Source organism: Lynx canadensis, chromosome X (assembly GCF_007474595.2).
Source record: "Lynx canadensis isolate LIC74 chromosome X, mLynCan4.pri.v2, whole genome shotgun sequence".
In the NCBI taxonomy this organism is placed as follows: domain Eukaryota; kingdom Metazoa; phylum Chordata; class Mammalia; order Carnivora; family Felidae; genus Lynx; species Lynx canadensis.
In genome coordinates this window covers 122,331,606-122,349,690 of record NC_044321.2, presented here as the reverse complement: position 1 = coordinate 122,349,690, position 18,085 = coordinate 122,331,606, and the positions used below count along the sequence as shown (strand labels likewise).

Sequence of the window (18,085 nt, the reverse complement as noted above, 5' to 3'; positions counted from 1 at the left end):
AAATGGGGTGTTAAAGAACCCTAATAATATATACTACCATCAATTTCTCTCTTTATATCTGTTAATATTTGCTTTACATATTTAGGTGGTCCAATATTGAGTGCATAGATATTTACAATTTTTATATCTTCTTTTTGGAGTGATCTCTTTATCATTATGTAATGCCCTTCATCTCTTATTACGGTACGGTATTTGTTTTAAAGCATATTTTGTCTGATACAAGTACTGCTACCCTGGCTTTTTTTTTCCACTTCTATTTTTTTGGTAAATATTTTCCTATCCTTTCACTTTCAGACTGTATACGTCTTTAGGTCTGAGGTGGCTCTGATAGGCAGCATAGAGATGAGTATTTTTTTCTTTTCAATCCATTCTGCCACTCTAGATCTTTTGATTGGAGCACTTAGGCCATTTACATTTAAAGTTATTATTCACAGATATATACTTATTTCCACTTTTGTTAATTGTTTTCTGGTTGTTTCCGTAGTTCTTCTCTGTTCCTTTCTTCTCTTGCTCTCTTTCTGTTTGACGAGTTTCTGTACTGTTATGTTTGGCTTCCTATTTTTGTGCATCTCTTATAGCTTTTGAGTTTGTGGTTACATTGAGGTTCATATATAATATCCTTATACAGCAGACTATATTAAGTTGATGTTCAAACACATTCTAAAAAAACACTATTTTTTTTTTACCTCTCTCCACATTTTGTGTATATGCTGTCATATTTTACATCTTTCTATTCATAATTTTCTTATGTCTAATTATGGTCTTTTCTTCTTCACTTGAGGAAGTCCCTTTCACATTTCTTGTAGGGCTGGCTTAATGGTAATACACTCATTTAACTTTTGTTTGTCTGGGAAATTCTTTATCTCTCCTCAATTCTGAATGATAACCTTGCCAGATAGAGTATTCTTGGTTGCAGGGTTTTTTTTTTTTTTCCTTCCAGCACTACGAATGTATCATTCCACTCCCTTTCTGGCCTGCAAAGTGTCTTCTGAAAAATCAGCTGATAGCCTCATAGAGTTTCCCTTGTAGGTAAGTTTTTGCTTCTCTCTTGCTGCTTTTAAAATTCTCTCCTTATCTTTAATCTTTGACATTTTAATTATTATGTGTCATGGTATGGACCTCCTTCAATTCATCTTGTTTGGAATTCTCTGTGCTTCTTGAAACTGGATGTCTATTTCCTTCCCTAGGTTAGTGAAGTTTTCAGGTCTTAATTCTTCAAGTAAGTTTTCTGTACCGTTCTCCTCCTCTTCTGGGATCCCTATAACATGAACATTTGTTTGCTTGATATTGTCCAAGAGATCCCTTAACCTACTCTCATGTTTTCAAATTATTCTTTTCGCTTTTTGCTATTCAGTTTGGGCGCTTATCATTACCCTGCCTTCCAGATTGCTGGCATGTTCTTCTGCATCCACTAATCTATTGCTGATTCCTGCTAGTGTATTTTTTTTTCATTACAGCTATTGTATTCTTCAACTCTGATTGGTCCTTGTTTATATTTTATAACTCTTTATTGAAGGTTTCACTAAGTTCTTCCACTCATCTTCAGCCCAGTGGGCACCTTTACAATCAGTACTTTAAATGTTTTATCAGGCATGTTGCTTATCTCCATTTCATTTAGTTATTTTACTGACATTTTTGTCTTGTTCCTCTTAGAGCATGTTGCCCTGTCTCCCCATTTAGCTTAACTTTCTATGTTTGTTTCTATGGATTATGTGGACCAGCTACTTCTAAAATTGAAGGAATGATCTTGTGTCTGGTTGTTCCCTGTGTAGACTGTGTGTGCTTGGTGATTTTTGCTGGCTGGCTGGAGCTGTGGCTGGCATGGGTTGGGGGACGCAGGGTTCTCCACACAGTGGGCACCCTGGCAGGAAAGCTAAAGCTGAAGTAGCTGCAGGCCAGTATAGTCCCTGGGCTCTCCACACAGCAGGTGCCCTGGCAGGACAGCTATTGCTTAAATGGCTGAAGTTCAGGGTATTCCACGTTGCCCATGGCGGGGCGGGGTATGCCCTGCAAGGTGGCTGGAGCTGAGACCGTGTGTGGGCTGGGAGGTCCATGGGCTCTCCACACAGAAGGTGCCCTGACGGGATTAGCTGAAGCTGAAGTGGCTGGAAGATGGGAGGGTCCTGGGGATCTATGCACAGAGGCCATCTTGGCAGGACAGCTGAAGCTGAAGTGGATATAAATCAGGATGTTCCAGGACTCTCTGCACAGTCATTGCCCTGGAGGGGCAGCTGGAGCCAAGACAAGGTATATGTCAGGGGGTCTTGGAGTGCTCCATGCAGTGGGCATCCTGGCAGGATGGGTAAAACTGAAGTGGATGTGGGCCAGTGTGATGTCTGGGTTCTCCCTACAAAGTATGCCCTGGCAGAACAGGTGAAGCTGAAGTGGGTACAGCTGACATGTCCTGGGGTGCTCGATGCAGGGGTGCCTTGGCTTGGTGAATGGAGCTGAGGCTGGCATGGGCAGAGGTGCGCCGGGGTGCTTCATGCAGGGGTGCCCTGGTGAGGCAGCTGGATCCAAAGCAGACATCAGCCAGGAAGTTCCAGAGCACTCTGCATCAAAGGTTCCCGAGCAAGCTGTCTGAGGCCAAAGTGGTGAGGTCCTGGAGTGTTCTGGGGTGCCTTGCACCTGTGTCACCTTGGCACAAAAGCTGGAGCTGTACTGAGCACTAACCAGGGGTGTCCCAGTGTGCAGCATGCGCTACTCTGTGGCCACCTTGGTGGGATGGCTTGGGCTGGTGTGGTGTGGTGTGGGCTAGAGGCCTGGGGCTCACTGAGGCGGCAGGTCAGTTTTCATGCCAAGACTGTGTACTGGTCTGTGCTTTCAAGGTGGAGCGGGGGACACAGACCATGTCTGTCAGTCCCTCCCACCCGCAGAGTATGCCAGCAGCTCCCTCACCATTTGGTGGAGTTCTAGCGCTGGCTCTTTTATGTGCTAGTTTCCCTTTTACACCGAGTTTTCCCTGTACCCCAGCTACCCAGGGCTGGTGTGCGTTAGGGAACCTGGGTCTCAAGAAGTGGCAAACTAGTTATGGCATCCAGACCTTGCTGGGTCAGTGCTTTCAAGGGGAAGCAGGAGCATAAACCATGTTGCTCACCAGTCCCTCCTCTGACCCAGAGATTTCCAGCAGCTATGTGGTGTTTGGTGGAGTTCTAAGAGTAGCTCTTTTATGAGCTAGTTTCTCTTTTAAACCATGCCTTTTTTTCTGTGCCCAAGGACAGATGACTGCTCCTGGTCCCTCAGTACTATCTCTCCCCACTGCAGTTCACAGCGTCAGGGGTGGGGGTTCCCTTCACTGCTGTGTCTCCATCTCTCTTGCCATTGTCTTTTGCTGTTCTATCTTCTGTTGTACAGAAGCTGTTCAGTTAGCCCTCAGTTCGTCCTCGGGAGGATTTGCTCTGTAAATAGGTGTAATTTGGTGCGTTCAATGGAGGAGGTGAGTTCAGGGTCTTCCTACATTGCCAACTTGAACTGGAACTTCTGAATCAGTAATTTTTAAACTTTGCCCAAGGAAAAGCCCATGACTAGATGGCTTCAAAGATGAATTTCAAGACGACTTAATACCATTTTTTCAAAAACTCTTCCAAAATAGAAGTGGAGGGAATACTTCTCAACTCATCCTATGAGGCCAGTTTTACTCTGATGTCAAAATCAGACAAAGACATCACCAGAGAAAAACAGATCACTATCTCATGAATATAAGACGTAAAACCACAGTAAAATATTAGAAGAAATCCAGCAATATATTAAAGGGATTATACCTCATGATGAAGTGGCATTTATTTCCACTATTAAAGGTTGATTTAATATCAAAAAACCAAATATTATAATATGCTGTATTAACAGAATAAATCCGAAATCCATATGATCAACTGGTGCATAACAGCACCTGGCAGAATCTAACATCCTTATGTATTATTCTATGTATATAGAAAAACATAAGGAACTCACTAAAAAACTATTAGAACTAATAAAAAGTTCAACAACGTCGACAATACAAAATCAATATGCAAAATCAACTGTATTTCTATACATGAGCAATGAAACCATCCAAAAATGATAGAGAAAAAATCCATTTACAATAGCATCAAAAAACTAAAAAATAAAACACTTAGAAACAAGGCAAGAAGTATGTTGGAAGAGAGATACTATTAAAGGGAAATTATTCTGACACCTGTCAAAAATGGTAAGGAAAATTTTATTCAAGATGACTGCAACAGGGATCAAAACTATCAAAATAGGTTAAGAAAGATTGAGCTCCACCGTAAATATAACAAGAAGTGGGGTGATGTCAGCATCACGGCAGTGTAAGACATCCCTCTATTTTGTTCCCTCTTTTAAAAAACTAATTAGGCATCCATCCTCAAACAAAAGCACCTATGTCGAAGTTGTCAGATCCAACACCATATGCCAAAGACCTGAGGGGGTCTCATGCACCCATACATTGGTAACAGGCAGACAGACCTAAGTGCAGGCTGTGGAACCAGCAGGACCAGTGAACCTGCCCTAAGCCCTCTTGGCCACAGTTGGAGAAAACCTGAAGAGTACTGACTTAGGCAGGTACTCATGGATAAGACATAATTTATAGAAGGCCAGCTTTGCCAAGAGGAGATTTCAGCAGGGGATTGGAGCATAAAATATAGATATTAAGTTTAGATGCATTGGAGAGGGTAAGAGGAACTTTGCCAGCACTGACCATCCCCAAGGTAACACAACATTGGGCTGACTAGCTGGTGGCAATCTCTCTACCAGGGGAAAGGAAAAACAGTGAGTACCTGGCTACATCAGCTATGTGACAAGCTACTGGCGAAACTCACGTCTCTTCAGCAGCACCCAGAGTACCGAGGCAAGAACTCCAAGACTGTGGGCAGGGAGGAGACTGGGAAAGAGGCGAATAAAAATATCACAGGACACGAAAAGAACATACTTCCTGATGACTGTGCTCAGAACTTAAGCAGGAAGTCCACCCACAAACCTCTTGGAGACCCTCACCCAATGATTCCTCCCCACACACCAGTCGCAAAGTCACCTCCTCCCACTCTGTGGCCAGCTCCTAATGCATGCTCCCAAGTGCAATGGCAAGAGTGCGCTCCAGTAAAAGGAGTGCTCTCAGAATATCAGATCAGGGTCTGAGGGCAAGGGAGAAACCATAAACTCAAACTGTAGTATCATTTTCTGGAAAACAATAAAAAGGTTTCTAGCTGCCAGCATGGTGAATTTTAAGACCAGAAAAGATATAAAAGCTTAAGAATTCTGCCACAAGAGTAAGAAACATGTAGCAGGAATATCCAGACAAAGTTGCAGAAAACCCCGGATAAGAGGACGACGAATGCTATTTCCTACCTGAGGGTAACTAGCAAAGACTTTAGGAGGTGTCCGCTACTTTAAAAGTGAAGGCAGCCACACAAAAGTTCAAGGACCATAAAGAATCAAGGAAATATGTCAACACTGTAAGATAACAACCATCCTCCAATAACTGAAATCAAAAGCATGAAATTTTGCAATCTAGCTAATAATTCAAAATAGCTGCTTTGAAGAAACTCAACAATCTGCAACCCCCCCTCAAAAAAAAAGGAAACAAAAAACAAAAAAACCCCGGAAAGATAATCAACAAAATCAGGAGGGGAGCCTGGGTGGCTCAGTCGGTTGAGTGTCCGACTTTGGCTCAGGTCATGATCTCACAGTCTGGTCTGTGAGTTCGAGCCCCGCGTCAGGCTCTGTGCTGACAGCTCAAAGCCTGGAGCCTGCTTCAGATTCTGTGTCTCCCTCTCTCTCTCTCTCTCTGCCCCTCCCCCTCTCACACTCTGTCTCTCTCTCAAATAAATATTAACAAAATCAGGAAAACACTACATGAATAAAATCTGAAATTTAACAGAGAGATAGAAGTCATGACAAAGAATCAAATTCTGGAGCTGAAGAATTCAATGAATGAGATGAAAAATTCAATAGAAAACATCTACCTCAAAGTAGACCAAATGGAAGACATAAATGAGCTAGAGGATAGGAACTTTGAAACAACACAGAGGATAACAAGGAGAAAATAATGTAAAATAACCAAATGCCTACATGATCTATGGGACTCCATCAAATGTACAAATATTAGAATAACTGGGGTTCCAAAAAGAGAAGACAGGGAGAAGAAGACAGTAAGCTTATTTAGAGAAATAATAGTGGAAAACTTCCCAAACCTGGAGAGAGACCTGGAAATCCAAGTTCATGAAGTTAAAAGATCACTCTATTATCTCAACACAAAAAGACCTTCTTAAGATACATTATAATAAAACTGTCAAAAATCAAAGATAAAGAGAAACTCTCAAAAGCACTCAAAGAGAAAACAAGATTGTAATCTACAAAGAAATTCCCATTAGGCTATCAATGGATTTTGTAGCAGAAACCCTAAAGGCCAGAAATGAATGTGGAATAACATATCCAAGGTGTTGAAAGAAAAAAACTTGCCAGCCAAGAATACTCTATACAACAAATTTATTCTTCAGATATGAAGCAGAAATAAAGATATTCTCAGACAAATAAAAGCTGGGGGAGTTCATCACCACTAGACTTGCCATACAAGAAATGCTAAAAGGAAAAGACACTAATTAGTGGCATGAAAACTTACAAAAGTATATAATACACTGGTAAAGGTTAAGTATACAGATTTAGAAAACTCTAATTCTGTAACAGGATGGTGTGTTAAACACTTAACTATAGTATAAAGATTAAAGGAAATGAGTATTATAAATCTCTACAGCTACTATAAATTTTTAACAAATACACAATATAAAAAGAGGTAAATTATGACATCCAAAGTATAAAAGGGGAATAAATAGGTAGTTTTGTATTCAGTCAAAGTTAAGTCGCTATCACCTTAAAATGGACTATTTTATCTATTAGATGGTTTATGTAAGCCCCATGGTAACTGCAAAGCAAAAGCCTAGAATAGATTCACAAAAGATAAAGGGAAAATGGAGCACACAATCCCAAAACATCACCAATTTTAAAAGGTAGGCAGAAATTCTGGACAATATAGATGGACCTAGAGAGTATTATGCTAAATGAAATAAAGACAAATACCATATGATTCCACTAATACATGGAACCTAAGAAACAAAACAAACAGAAACAGATCATAAATAATTACAACTGGTGGTTGCTAGAGGGGAAGGGGAGGGGGGGATAGGTGAAATAGGTGGAGTGGATTAAGAGGTGGAAAGTTCCAGCTATAAAATAATTAACATGGATGAAAAGTACAACATAGGGAATATAGTCAATAATATCATAACTTTCTATGGTGACAGACTGTAACTGCACTTCTTGTGGTAAGCATTTCATAATGTATATAATTGTTAAATCACTATGTTGTATACTTGAAACGAATACAATACGGTGTGTCAACTATTTTCCTTTTCTTTTTTGACAGAGGGAGAGAGCGTGCATGCAAGTGGGGGAGGGGCGGGGAGAGAGGAAGACAGAGAATCTGAAGCAGGCTCCATGCTGTCAGCACAGACCCCGATGTGGGGCTCGAATCCATGAACTATGAGATCATGACCTGAGCCAAAAATCAAGAGTCAGACGCTTCAGACACTTAACCGAATGAGCCATCCAGGTGCCCCTCAACTATATTTCAATTAAAAACTACATATATTTTCTGGGATACACACACACACACACACACACACACACGTATGTATGTATGTACGTATATATGTACGTACATACATATGTACGTATATATATATATAGTCTGGGGGAAATAAATAAAAGGAAAAAATTAAAAAGTAGGCAGAAATGGAAGGAAAAAGGAACAATGAAATTATAAAAACAACCAGAAAGCAGTGAATAAGATGGAATTAGTAAGCTCTTATATTTCAAAAATTAACTGTAGTAAGTTCACCAATCAAAAGGCACAGAGTAGCTGGATGGATTTAAAAAAAAAAAGATCTAATAATATGCTGCTTACGTGAGACTCACTTTAGGTTTAAGTACACACATAGGCTTAAAGTGAAGGGATGGAAAAAGATATGTCATGCAAGTGGAAACCAAAAGAAAGTGGGGATAGCTATACTTAGAAAAAATAAGACTGTACAGAAAAACAGTAAAAAAAAAAAGGACAAATACAGTCATTATATAATAATAAAGTGGTCAATTCATTAGGAAGATATAACAATCTTAAATATACATGCACACAATATCAGAGCACCTAAATAAGATTTTTAATACTAACAGATCTGAAGGGAGAAAGAGATAATACAATAACAGTAAGGGACTTCAATACACTACTTTCAACAATGGGTAGATCATCCAAACAGAAAATCAACAAGGAAACACTGGACTTAAACCATACAAGTGGTCATAACAGACATACACAGAACATTCCATCCAACAGCAAAATACACATTTTTCTCAAGTGCACAAGGAACATTCTCCAGGATATACCATATGATAGGACATAAAACAAATCTTAACAAATTTAGGAAGACTGAAATCATACCAAGTATCTTTTCCAACCACAGTAGTATGAAAATAGAAATCAATAAGAGGAAAGCTGGAAAATCTATAAATATGTGGAAAGTAAACAGCACACTCTTGAACAACTAACGGGTTAAAGAGATAAATCAAAAGGGAAAAAAAAGAAACCTCTGAGCAAATGAAAATAGAAACATAGGACACCAAAACACATAGGATGCTACAAAAGCAGTTCTGCGAGGGAAGATTATAGTGATAAATGAATATGTTAAGAAAACAAAAGACCTCAAATAAACAACCTAACTTTACCCTTCAAAGAACTAGAAACAGAAGAACAAACTAAGCCCAAAGTTAGTGGAAGGAAGGAAATAAAGTTCAGAGTGGAAATTAATGAAATAGAAACCAGAAAAATAATAGATCAACAAAACTAATAGCTGTTTTTTTAAAGATAAAATTGACAAACTTCTAGCTAGACTAAGAAAAAAAGAAGATTCAAATAAATAAAATCAGAAATGAAAGAAGAGACATTACAACTGATACTACAGAAATACACAGGATCATAAGAGATTCTTATGAACAATTATATGACAACAAACTGGATAACCTAGAAGAAATGGATATATTCATAGAAACATACAACCTACAAGACAGAATCAGAAAGAATTAGAAATTATGAACATTCCAATAATGAGTAAGGAGATTAAATCTGTAACCAAAAAGCTTCTAACACAGAAAAACCCAAAACCAGATGGCTTCACTGGTGAATTCTACCAAACATTTAAAGAAAAAATAATGCCAATCCTTCTCAAACTCTTCCAAAAAACTGAAGAGGAAGGAATACTTCCAAACTCCTTTTACAAGGTCAGCATTATCCAGATAAGGACACAACAGGGAAATAAAACTATAGGCCAATATCCCTAATGAACACAGAGGCAAAAATTCTCAAAAAAAAAAAATTAGCAAATTGAATTCAAACTACATTAAAATGATCATATACCACGACCAACTGGGATTTATCTATGGCATACAAGAATGGTTTAACGTACACAAATAAACAGATGTGATATATCACATTAATATAATGAAAGATAAAAACTTATAATCACCTCAATAGATGCAGAAGAAAACATTTTACAAAACACAACATCATTTCATAATAAAAACCCTCAACAAATTGAGTATAGAACATATTTCAGCATAATAAAAGTCATATATGACCAACACACTTCACCACATATATATATATATACATATATATATACACACACACATATATATATACACACACACAGAATATTATTGAGCCATAAAAAAGAATGAACTTCTGCCATTTGTGACAATATGGATGGATCTTGAGGGCACTATGCTTAGTGACATAAGCAGACAAAGATTATATACTACTTATACATAATGCAAGAATCTAAAAATGCTGAATTTGTAGAAACAGGAAGTAGAATGAAGGTTACCAGGAGCTGGAAGATGCAGAGCAGGGAGATGTTAAAGGGTACAAACCTGCAACTAGAACATGAATAAATTCTGGAGATCTAGTGTACAGCATACTGAGTATAGTCAACAACACTGTATTATATACTTCAATATTGCTAAGAGACTAGATCTTAAATGTTCTCACTGCAGAAATGACAATTTATATGATGTGATAGAGGTGTTATCCAAAAGCTAAAGTGGCAATCATATTGCATTATTTAAAATGTATTAACATGTTGTACACTTTAAACTCACATGATGTTTATGTAAATTATATCTCAGTAAAATAAAAAAACAAGGACAAGTAGGGTTTTATTAACCAACAAGTAGAGTGAAGGGGTGGTCAGTAGATGAAAAATTACTGGCAGAAATCAAGGGTAGGCCTAAACTGGCTTAAAAGTATCTTCCTAAAGGCAAGCCAAGGACTTTACATCAAAGGTAGAGGATGAGGAACTTGATCACCTATCAAGGGTGATCAAATATCAAGGGTAAGGGATTGACTTAGCAGGATTCTTTGGTTAAGACTCAGGTAGACATGGGACATAGCCTAAGAATGAGGCCTGGACAAACAGAGGGCTGAGAAGAGATGGTCTAACATTCGGTCAAGCAGAGAGTCTTTGTCATGTATGATCTGTATGCCAAAAACTATAAAACATCGTCAAAAAAAATTAAAAAGACCTAAATAAATGAAAAGACATCTCATGTTCATGGATCAGCTTAATATTGTTGAATTTGGCAGTATTTCCCAAATTGATCTACAGATTCAACACAATCCCTATGAAAATTCCAGCTACCTTTTTTTTTCAGAAACTGCAAAAAATTCTTATGGAAAGGAAAGGTACCCAGAATAGACAAAGCAATCCAGAAAAAGAGGAACAAAGTTGGAAGAGTCATAATTCCTGATTTAAAAACTTACTACAAATCTGCAATAATCATGACAGTGTAATACTGGCATAAAGACAGACATAAAGATAAATGGTACAGAACTAGGAGTACAGAAATAAACCCATACATCTATGGATTAACTGATTTTTGATAAGGGTGCTAAGATCATTCAAAAGGAAAAGAAAGCTCTTTTCAACCAATGTTACTGGGATGACTGGATATATACATTTGAGAGAATTAAGTTGGACCCCTTCCTTACCTTATACACAAACATTAACTCAAAAGAGATCATAGACCTAAAGGTAAGAGCTAAAACTATAAAATGTTTAGAAGAAAACACAGGAGTAAATCTTTGTGACCTTGGCTTAGGCAATGGATTGTTTTTTAGATATGACACCCAAAAGACAAGCAACAAAAGAAAAAAAATAAATTGGGCTTCAACAAAATTAAAAAAACACTTTTGTGCTTCAAAGATCACTATCAAAAAAATGAAGATAACCCATAGAATGGGAGAAAATATTTGCAAATCATATCTGATAAGGGCCTAATACCCAGAATATGCAAAAAACTCTTACAGCTCAAGATTAATAAGACAGCCCAATTAAAAAATAACAATGTGGGGGGCACCTGGGTGGCTCAGTCAGTTAAATGCCCGACTTTGGTTCAGGTCATGATCTCAGTTTGTGAATTTGAGCCCCTCATTGGGCTCTGTGCTGACAGCTCGGAGCCTGGAACCTGCTTCAGATTCGGTGTCTCCCTCTCTCTCTGCCCCTCCCCTGCTCATGCTCACTCACTCACTCTCTCTCTCTCTCTCAAAAATAAACAAACATAAAAAATTAAAAAAAAAATGACAATGGGGTACACCTGGGTGGCTCAGTCATTTTGGTGTCCAACTCTTGATGTTGGCTCAGGTCATGATCCCAGGGTTGTGAGATCAAGCCCTGTGTCGGGCTCCATGTTGAGCATGGAGCCTGCTTGGGATTCTCTCCCTCTCTCCCTTTGCCCGTCTCCCCCACTCTCTCTGTGTCTAAAAAATAAGTAAGTAAATCAAAATAAAAAATAAAAAATATAAAATGATAATGGATAGAATAGAATAGAATAGAAATTTGAATAGAAATTTCTCCAAAGATCTATAAATACAAATGGCCCATAAGCACATGAAAAGATGCTCAACATCATTAGTCATATGGGAAATGCAAACCAAACCACAATATGATACCGTTTCACACATACTAGCTTGGCTATAATAAAAAACACAATAATAAATTTGGACATGTGGAGAAATCAGAATGCTTGTACACTGTTGGGAATGTACAATGGGTGTAGCCACTTTAGGAAAGTTTGGTCTTACTCAAAATGTTAAACGTAGAGTTCCGATGTGACCCAGCAATAATAGTCCTCAGTATTTCCCCAAGAGAACTGAAAACATAGGCTCAAACAAAAACTCATACACAACTGTTCACAGAAGCATTATTTATAATAACCAAAAAGTGGAAACCACAAAAAGGTCCATCAACTGGTCTCAATACAATGGACTATAACATAGCCATAACAAGGAATGAAGTACTGATACATGCCACAACATGAATGAACCTCAACATCATTAAGGTAAGTGAAAGAAGCCAAGATACAAAAGGCTACGTATTATATGATTCCATTTGTATGAAATGTCCAGAAGAGGAAAATCGATAGAGACAAACAGAAGATTAATTGTTGCTTAGGTCTGGATGTTGAGAGCGAAAGAGAAGTGACTGTAAATGGGTATAGGATTTCTTTTAGAGGTGATGACAATGATCTAAAGTTGATTACAGTGATAGCTGCACAACTCTGAATATATTATAAACCATTGGATGGTATAATTTAAATAGGTGAATTGTATGGCGTGTGATTTTTATCTTAATAAAGCTGTTTAAAAAATCAAACTGAGATTATTAGAAATGCTTTTGATAAATTTTAATTGGATATCTCTGTAATTCTAAAAATAAGTAAGTCATTTAAAAGTTGACTTAAAAGGTTCATTTTCTGAGAAATTTATGCATTTGTAATAACACTGTAGCAGTTGGATGCTTCACTTTCAGGAGAAGTAAATACATCTGACAACCAAAAATAGAGGAAAAGTAAGTATTAGTAGTTCATTCCATAGGTTCTCTAGTTTGCATCCAGACATACAACTAAAACTAAAGTCAATGGTAGGAAATCACTTCAAATAACCAAGAGACAAAACATATCAAGAATTGCATGTTTCTCCCTTTTTATGCTTAACATCACTGATCATCAGGGAAATACAAATCAAAACTACAATGAGATATCTCCTCACATCTGTCAGAATGGCTAAAATTAACACCTCAAGAAACAACAGACGTTGGCGAGGATGTGGTGAAAGGGGAACCCTTTCACACTGTTGGTGGGAATGCAAACTGGTGCAGTCCCTCTAGAAAACAGTATGGAGGTTCCTCAGAAAGTTAAAACAGCTCCTCTACAATCCAGCAATTACACTACTAGGTATTTATCCAAAGGATACAAAAATACTACTTCAAGGAGATACACGCAGCCCAATGTTTATAGCAGCATTATCTACTATAGCCAAATTATGGAAGCAGCCTAAGTATCCATAGACTAATGAATGGATAAAGAAGATGTGGTTTATGTATACAGAGGAATATTACTCAGCCAGCAAAAAGAATGAAACCTTCCATCTGCAATGATGTTGATACAGCTAGAGAGTAAAATGCTAAGCGAAATAAGTCAGTCAGAGAAGGACAAATATCATATGATTTCACTCACATGTAGAATTTAAGAAACAAAACCAATGAGCAAATGGAAAAAAAAAGGAAATGAGAGGCAAACCAGAAACAGAATGTCAACTATACAGAACACAGTGATGGTTACCAAAGGCAAGGTGGGTGGGGGAATTAATACAGGGATTAAGGACTGTACTTGTGGTGATGAGCACCAGGTGTTGCATGGAAGTGTTGAATCACTATATTGTATACCTAAAACTAATATTACGCTGTATGTTAACTAACTGGAATGAAAATAAAAATTTAAAAAAAAGTTCCTCCCTTTTGACTATTAATCTCATTCCTGGGAATAGGCACAAAACCATATATAACAGTACTATTACTGTAACACAAACCTCTAAATCAGTGCTACCTAAGAATGTTTGCTACTGCTTCAACTATCTGTAATCACAGAGTTCAGTCCAACTGACATATTCATAACAAGATGTTCTCAATGAAGGAAGCACAGCACTGACTTACATGCTGGAGCAAGCTCTTTATCTGGTTGTAAAACAGTATTCTGAATACCACTTCTCTAAAGAACCAAAGGTCCAACATAAGGACATGATTTGTAACCTATAATATAACCCAATTACATACTATATGAGCAAAAAGTAGACTCATGATAGCTAACAGTAATTCAGCTTTCACTATATGCTAGGCACTGTACAATATGCTTCACAAATATTCTCTCCTTTTTCCTGGTAACCTTAGGTGCTATCATCTCCTTTTTGCAGATTAGGAAACAAAGTTCAGAGAAGTTAGAGGATTGACCAAGGACTGACTGGAGGTAGAAGTGACATCAGAACTCAAACTCCAGCACATAGGACTCCAAATTTTGGTCACTGTATTATACTGCCCAAACAAAACTGAATATAAACTATTATTATAATATGTATATATGGATAAAAAAATTTTTAAAAAATGGAAATAAATCTTTAGAATGGTGAGACCAAGAGTAAGTAATCTTTTTAAAAATGTCTTTACAGTTTATACCTGTTCTAATAAACGTAAAAGTAATTCAAATAGTAAATCCAAAATTACAAGTAAACTGACATTTATGAAATTTAACAATCTCAATTAAGTATCTTATAAAACAATAATATAATCAGCTTCATTCAATTTTATACAAGTTATCATCTGAGATATTCCCCTTAGAAAGAGTGGATCTCAAACTTGAATATGCATTAGAATCCTCTGGAGGGCTTCTGAAAACACAGATTGCTAGGCCCCACTCATAGTTTCTGATTCAACAGGTCTGGGGTGGGTCCCCAAAACTTGCATTTCTAACCAGTTCCCAAGGCATGTTGATGCTACTGGCCCAGGGACAGTTTGAGAACCAGTGTTTTTAGAAAAATTAGCATCATCCCAAATCTAAATACAACTACATAATCAATTAAAAAATAAACTGAGCCTGGATGGCTCAGTCGGTTAAGCATCCGATTTTGGCTCAGGTCATGATCTTGTGATTCACAAGTTTGAGCCCCGTGTTGGGCTCTGTGCTGACAGCTCAGAGCCTGGAGCCTACTTCAGGTTCTGTGTCTCTCTCTTTCTCTGCCCCTCCCCTGCTTGCACTCTGTCTCTCTCAAAAATAAAGAAACATTAAAATAAAATAAACTTGATGAATTTCTCTGGATTAGTTTAATGTGCTGAACAGCTTGAGAAAACACAGGCTGACTGAATTTCTATCATAGTTTGTCCTCTGAAGAATACAACAGTTTTTTTGGACCAATTCTTTCTTTCTCTCAATCAAGAGCTACAAACTTTCTAAGGAGGTCAAATAGTTATACTTTAGGCATCTACTGATAACATCAGCTATCTGGGTATCTCTAGCCAAAACTGATTAATTTATTCTTCACTGCTGAACTTTTTTGTAAGAGTCTCAGAAATTAGTATTGCTAAGTCAACTAACAAATTAGAATGAAGAACAGTTATAGTACTAAGAAAAAAACCATTCATATAGCAGGCAGTATCATAAGTAGTAATACCCATATCTTAGCCAATAATTAGTTTCCAATAGTAAGAATAAGGAAGTATTATTTCAGCCTTTCTAGAATAATTTGATCCCAATCAAGTAATCTATTATCATTTTTGCCCACATGCATGTGAACTATGCCATGAAACATACCTATGTTTCTGACCATGATTCCTTTCAGTTCATCCACTTGGGCTTGAGTCTCCACCACTTTGTCTATGCCCTTATTCTCAGAATGATGCTTCTATAAGAAAATAAGTTTTAACTTACCAGACATTATTTACAATAGGAAAACAAAAAGAAGAGGAATGACATTGAGGAATGCTATTAAATTATGCTGGTATTGACACAAAGGATACATGCCATTTCATTTAAAAATTGTTATCAGACCTAGGGAAAAATATAGGCAGCATAAAAAAGTGACAATCTAGGGGCGCCTGGGTGGCTCAGATGGTTAAGCATCCGACTTCAGCTCAGGTCATGATCTCACAGTTTGTGAGTTTGAGCCCCGCATTGGGCTCTGTGCTGACAGCTCAGAGCCTGGAGCCTGCTTCAGATTTTGTGTCTCCCTTTCTCTCTGCCCCTCCCCAGCTTGCACTCTCTCTCTCTAAGATGAATAAACATTAAAGATTTTTTAAATAAAAAAGTGATACCACGTGTTATAGTATAAAAATATCACCTTATTTAAATAATTAAATTAAATTAAATAATATAAAGGTATGTATATTATAATATATCAATATACATTCTGCCTTGGGACAGAAGTATGTGGTTCTATAATCTATGCTCACACAAGAAAGGAAAAAAGAGGACTGTAGTTGGGGCAGGGGGAACAGGACAAATAAAAGCACCCCAAATTGTTCCCCACTTCTTCGGTATGATGAAGTAGGGACTGGCCCAGCTTCTGAGCATCTGTTCTTTTATCTGTTGAGATCTGAGTATACATCCTATTTTCATTGGCTTCTTATAGGATCTAGAAATCTAAGACACTGATAATAGTATACATATATATACACATATATACATATGTGTATATATATATATATATATACACACACACACATATATATGTATGTGTGTGTGTATATATATATATTTTTTTTTCCTCCCTCACTCTTCCCTACACCCAGCACCTCCTCACTGCTAGACCCACTACTGCTCCTCTCTCCAATAGTATATATTTTGAAATTATTATCCATAGCTATCCATGGAGTGCTTAATATACAATATTCTGGTCACTTCACCATGCTAAATGCTTCAAAGAAGAAAAATTATTTAATCCACCCAAAAACTCCATGATGAAGATGCTTTTATTATTATCTCCATCTATAGATAACAATCCTGGCACAGATTCATTCATAGGTCACCCACAGATCTGGAGCTAATGATGAACTGGCTAAGTTGAAAGTTTTGCTGCCAGTTCCCCCTATTTACCTTCGACTGTGCATTGGTATATTTCTGGTTGGTGATGTTTTACATGGTTTCATATATTTGATTGTTTTCTAGTGGGAAGTATGAAACAAATGAACTGACTGAATATTTATAACTATATAAAGGAACTTCATCCCCAGAAGAATGCATATTTATAAGTGTAATACTCAAAAAGAATATTTAAAAAAACACTTAAAGGAGAAGTGAAAAGGAACGCATTCAATTATAATAATTCATTTTTCTCTCATTCACAACACAATCACAGAACATATGTCTTTGCACTCAAATAGTTTCATGGATAAAAGGGAAGCATTTATAAAGGTCTCAACATCATTAGTCATCAGGGAAATGTAACTTAAAACCACAATGAAATATCACCACACACCCACCAGGATGACTAAAATTAAAAAGATAGACTATGGCAAGCATTGGAAATGGTACAACCACTTTGGAAAAAAGTTTGATGATTTATTACAAATTGTGGTATATGCATACAATACTATTCAGCAAAAAAGAGACCTACTTATTTATGCAACATGAATGAGTATCAAAAGCTTTACACGGAGCATGCAAGACACACGAGAGTACATAATGTATAATTCCCTTTACAGGAAATTCTAGAAAAGACAAAACTAATTTATAGTGACAGAAAATAGAGCATAGGGTGCCTGTGGCAGAGTGTGGGGGAGGGGACTGACTGCAAAGGGACATCAGGAACTTTTAGAGTAATGGAGATATATCTTGGAAAGGGTGGTATTTCACAGGTGTATATATACGCAAAACTTCACCGAGCTGATGATTAGGTATTCATATAGATCAGCAGACTTGAAAATGACTAAGTTGAGCTGTTCAAAAATTACAATTGCCTCATGGGAGGGTAGAAGGTTAATGTATGAGTTAAAGAGGCCATTTGGCATATTAGTGGATTTATGCACTAGACAGGTAGCTAAAGTAGATGATATTTAATGTCCTTCCCCATTCCCAGATACTTTGAACACTAGAATAGAGAATATCACGTTATTTAAAATTTTTCTATCTGGTAAGTTTTCTTATGTTCACATTTAAT

At 37.3% G+C, this 18,085-nt stretch overlaps 1 protein-coding gene across 2 annotated transcripts in view; it reads right to left on the bottom strand.

Moving 5' to 3' along the window:
* VAMP7 (vesicle associated membrane protein 7) overlaps window positions 1–18,085 on the bottom strand; it is a 60,444-nt gene that overhangs the window by 23,361 nt on the left and 18,998 nt on the right. For both annotated transcript variants that reach the window (XM_030305094.2, XM_030305095.2), the window contains exon 5: window positions 15,742–15,832. In XM_030305094.2, coding sequence (XP_030160954.1) covers window positions 15,742–15,832 — 91 coding nt within the window. The remainder of the gene's footprint in view (window positions 1–15,741; window positions 15,833–18,085) is intronic.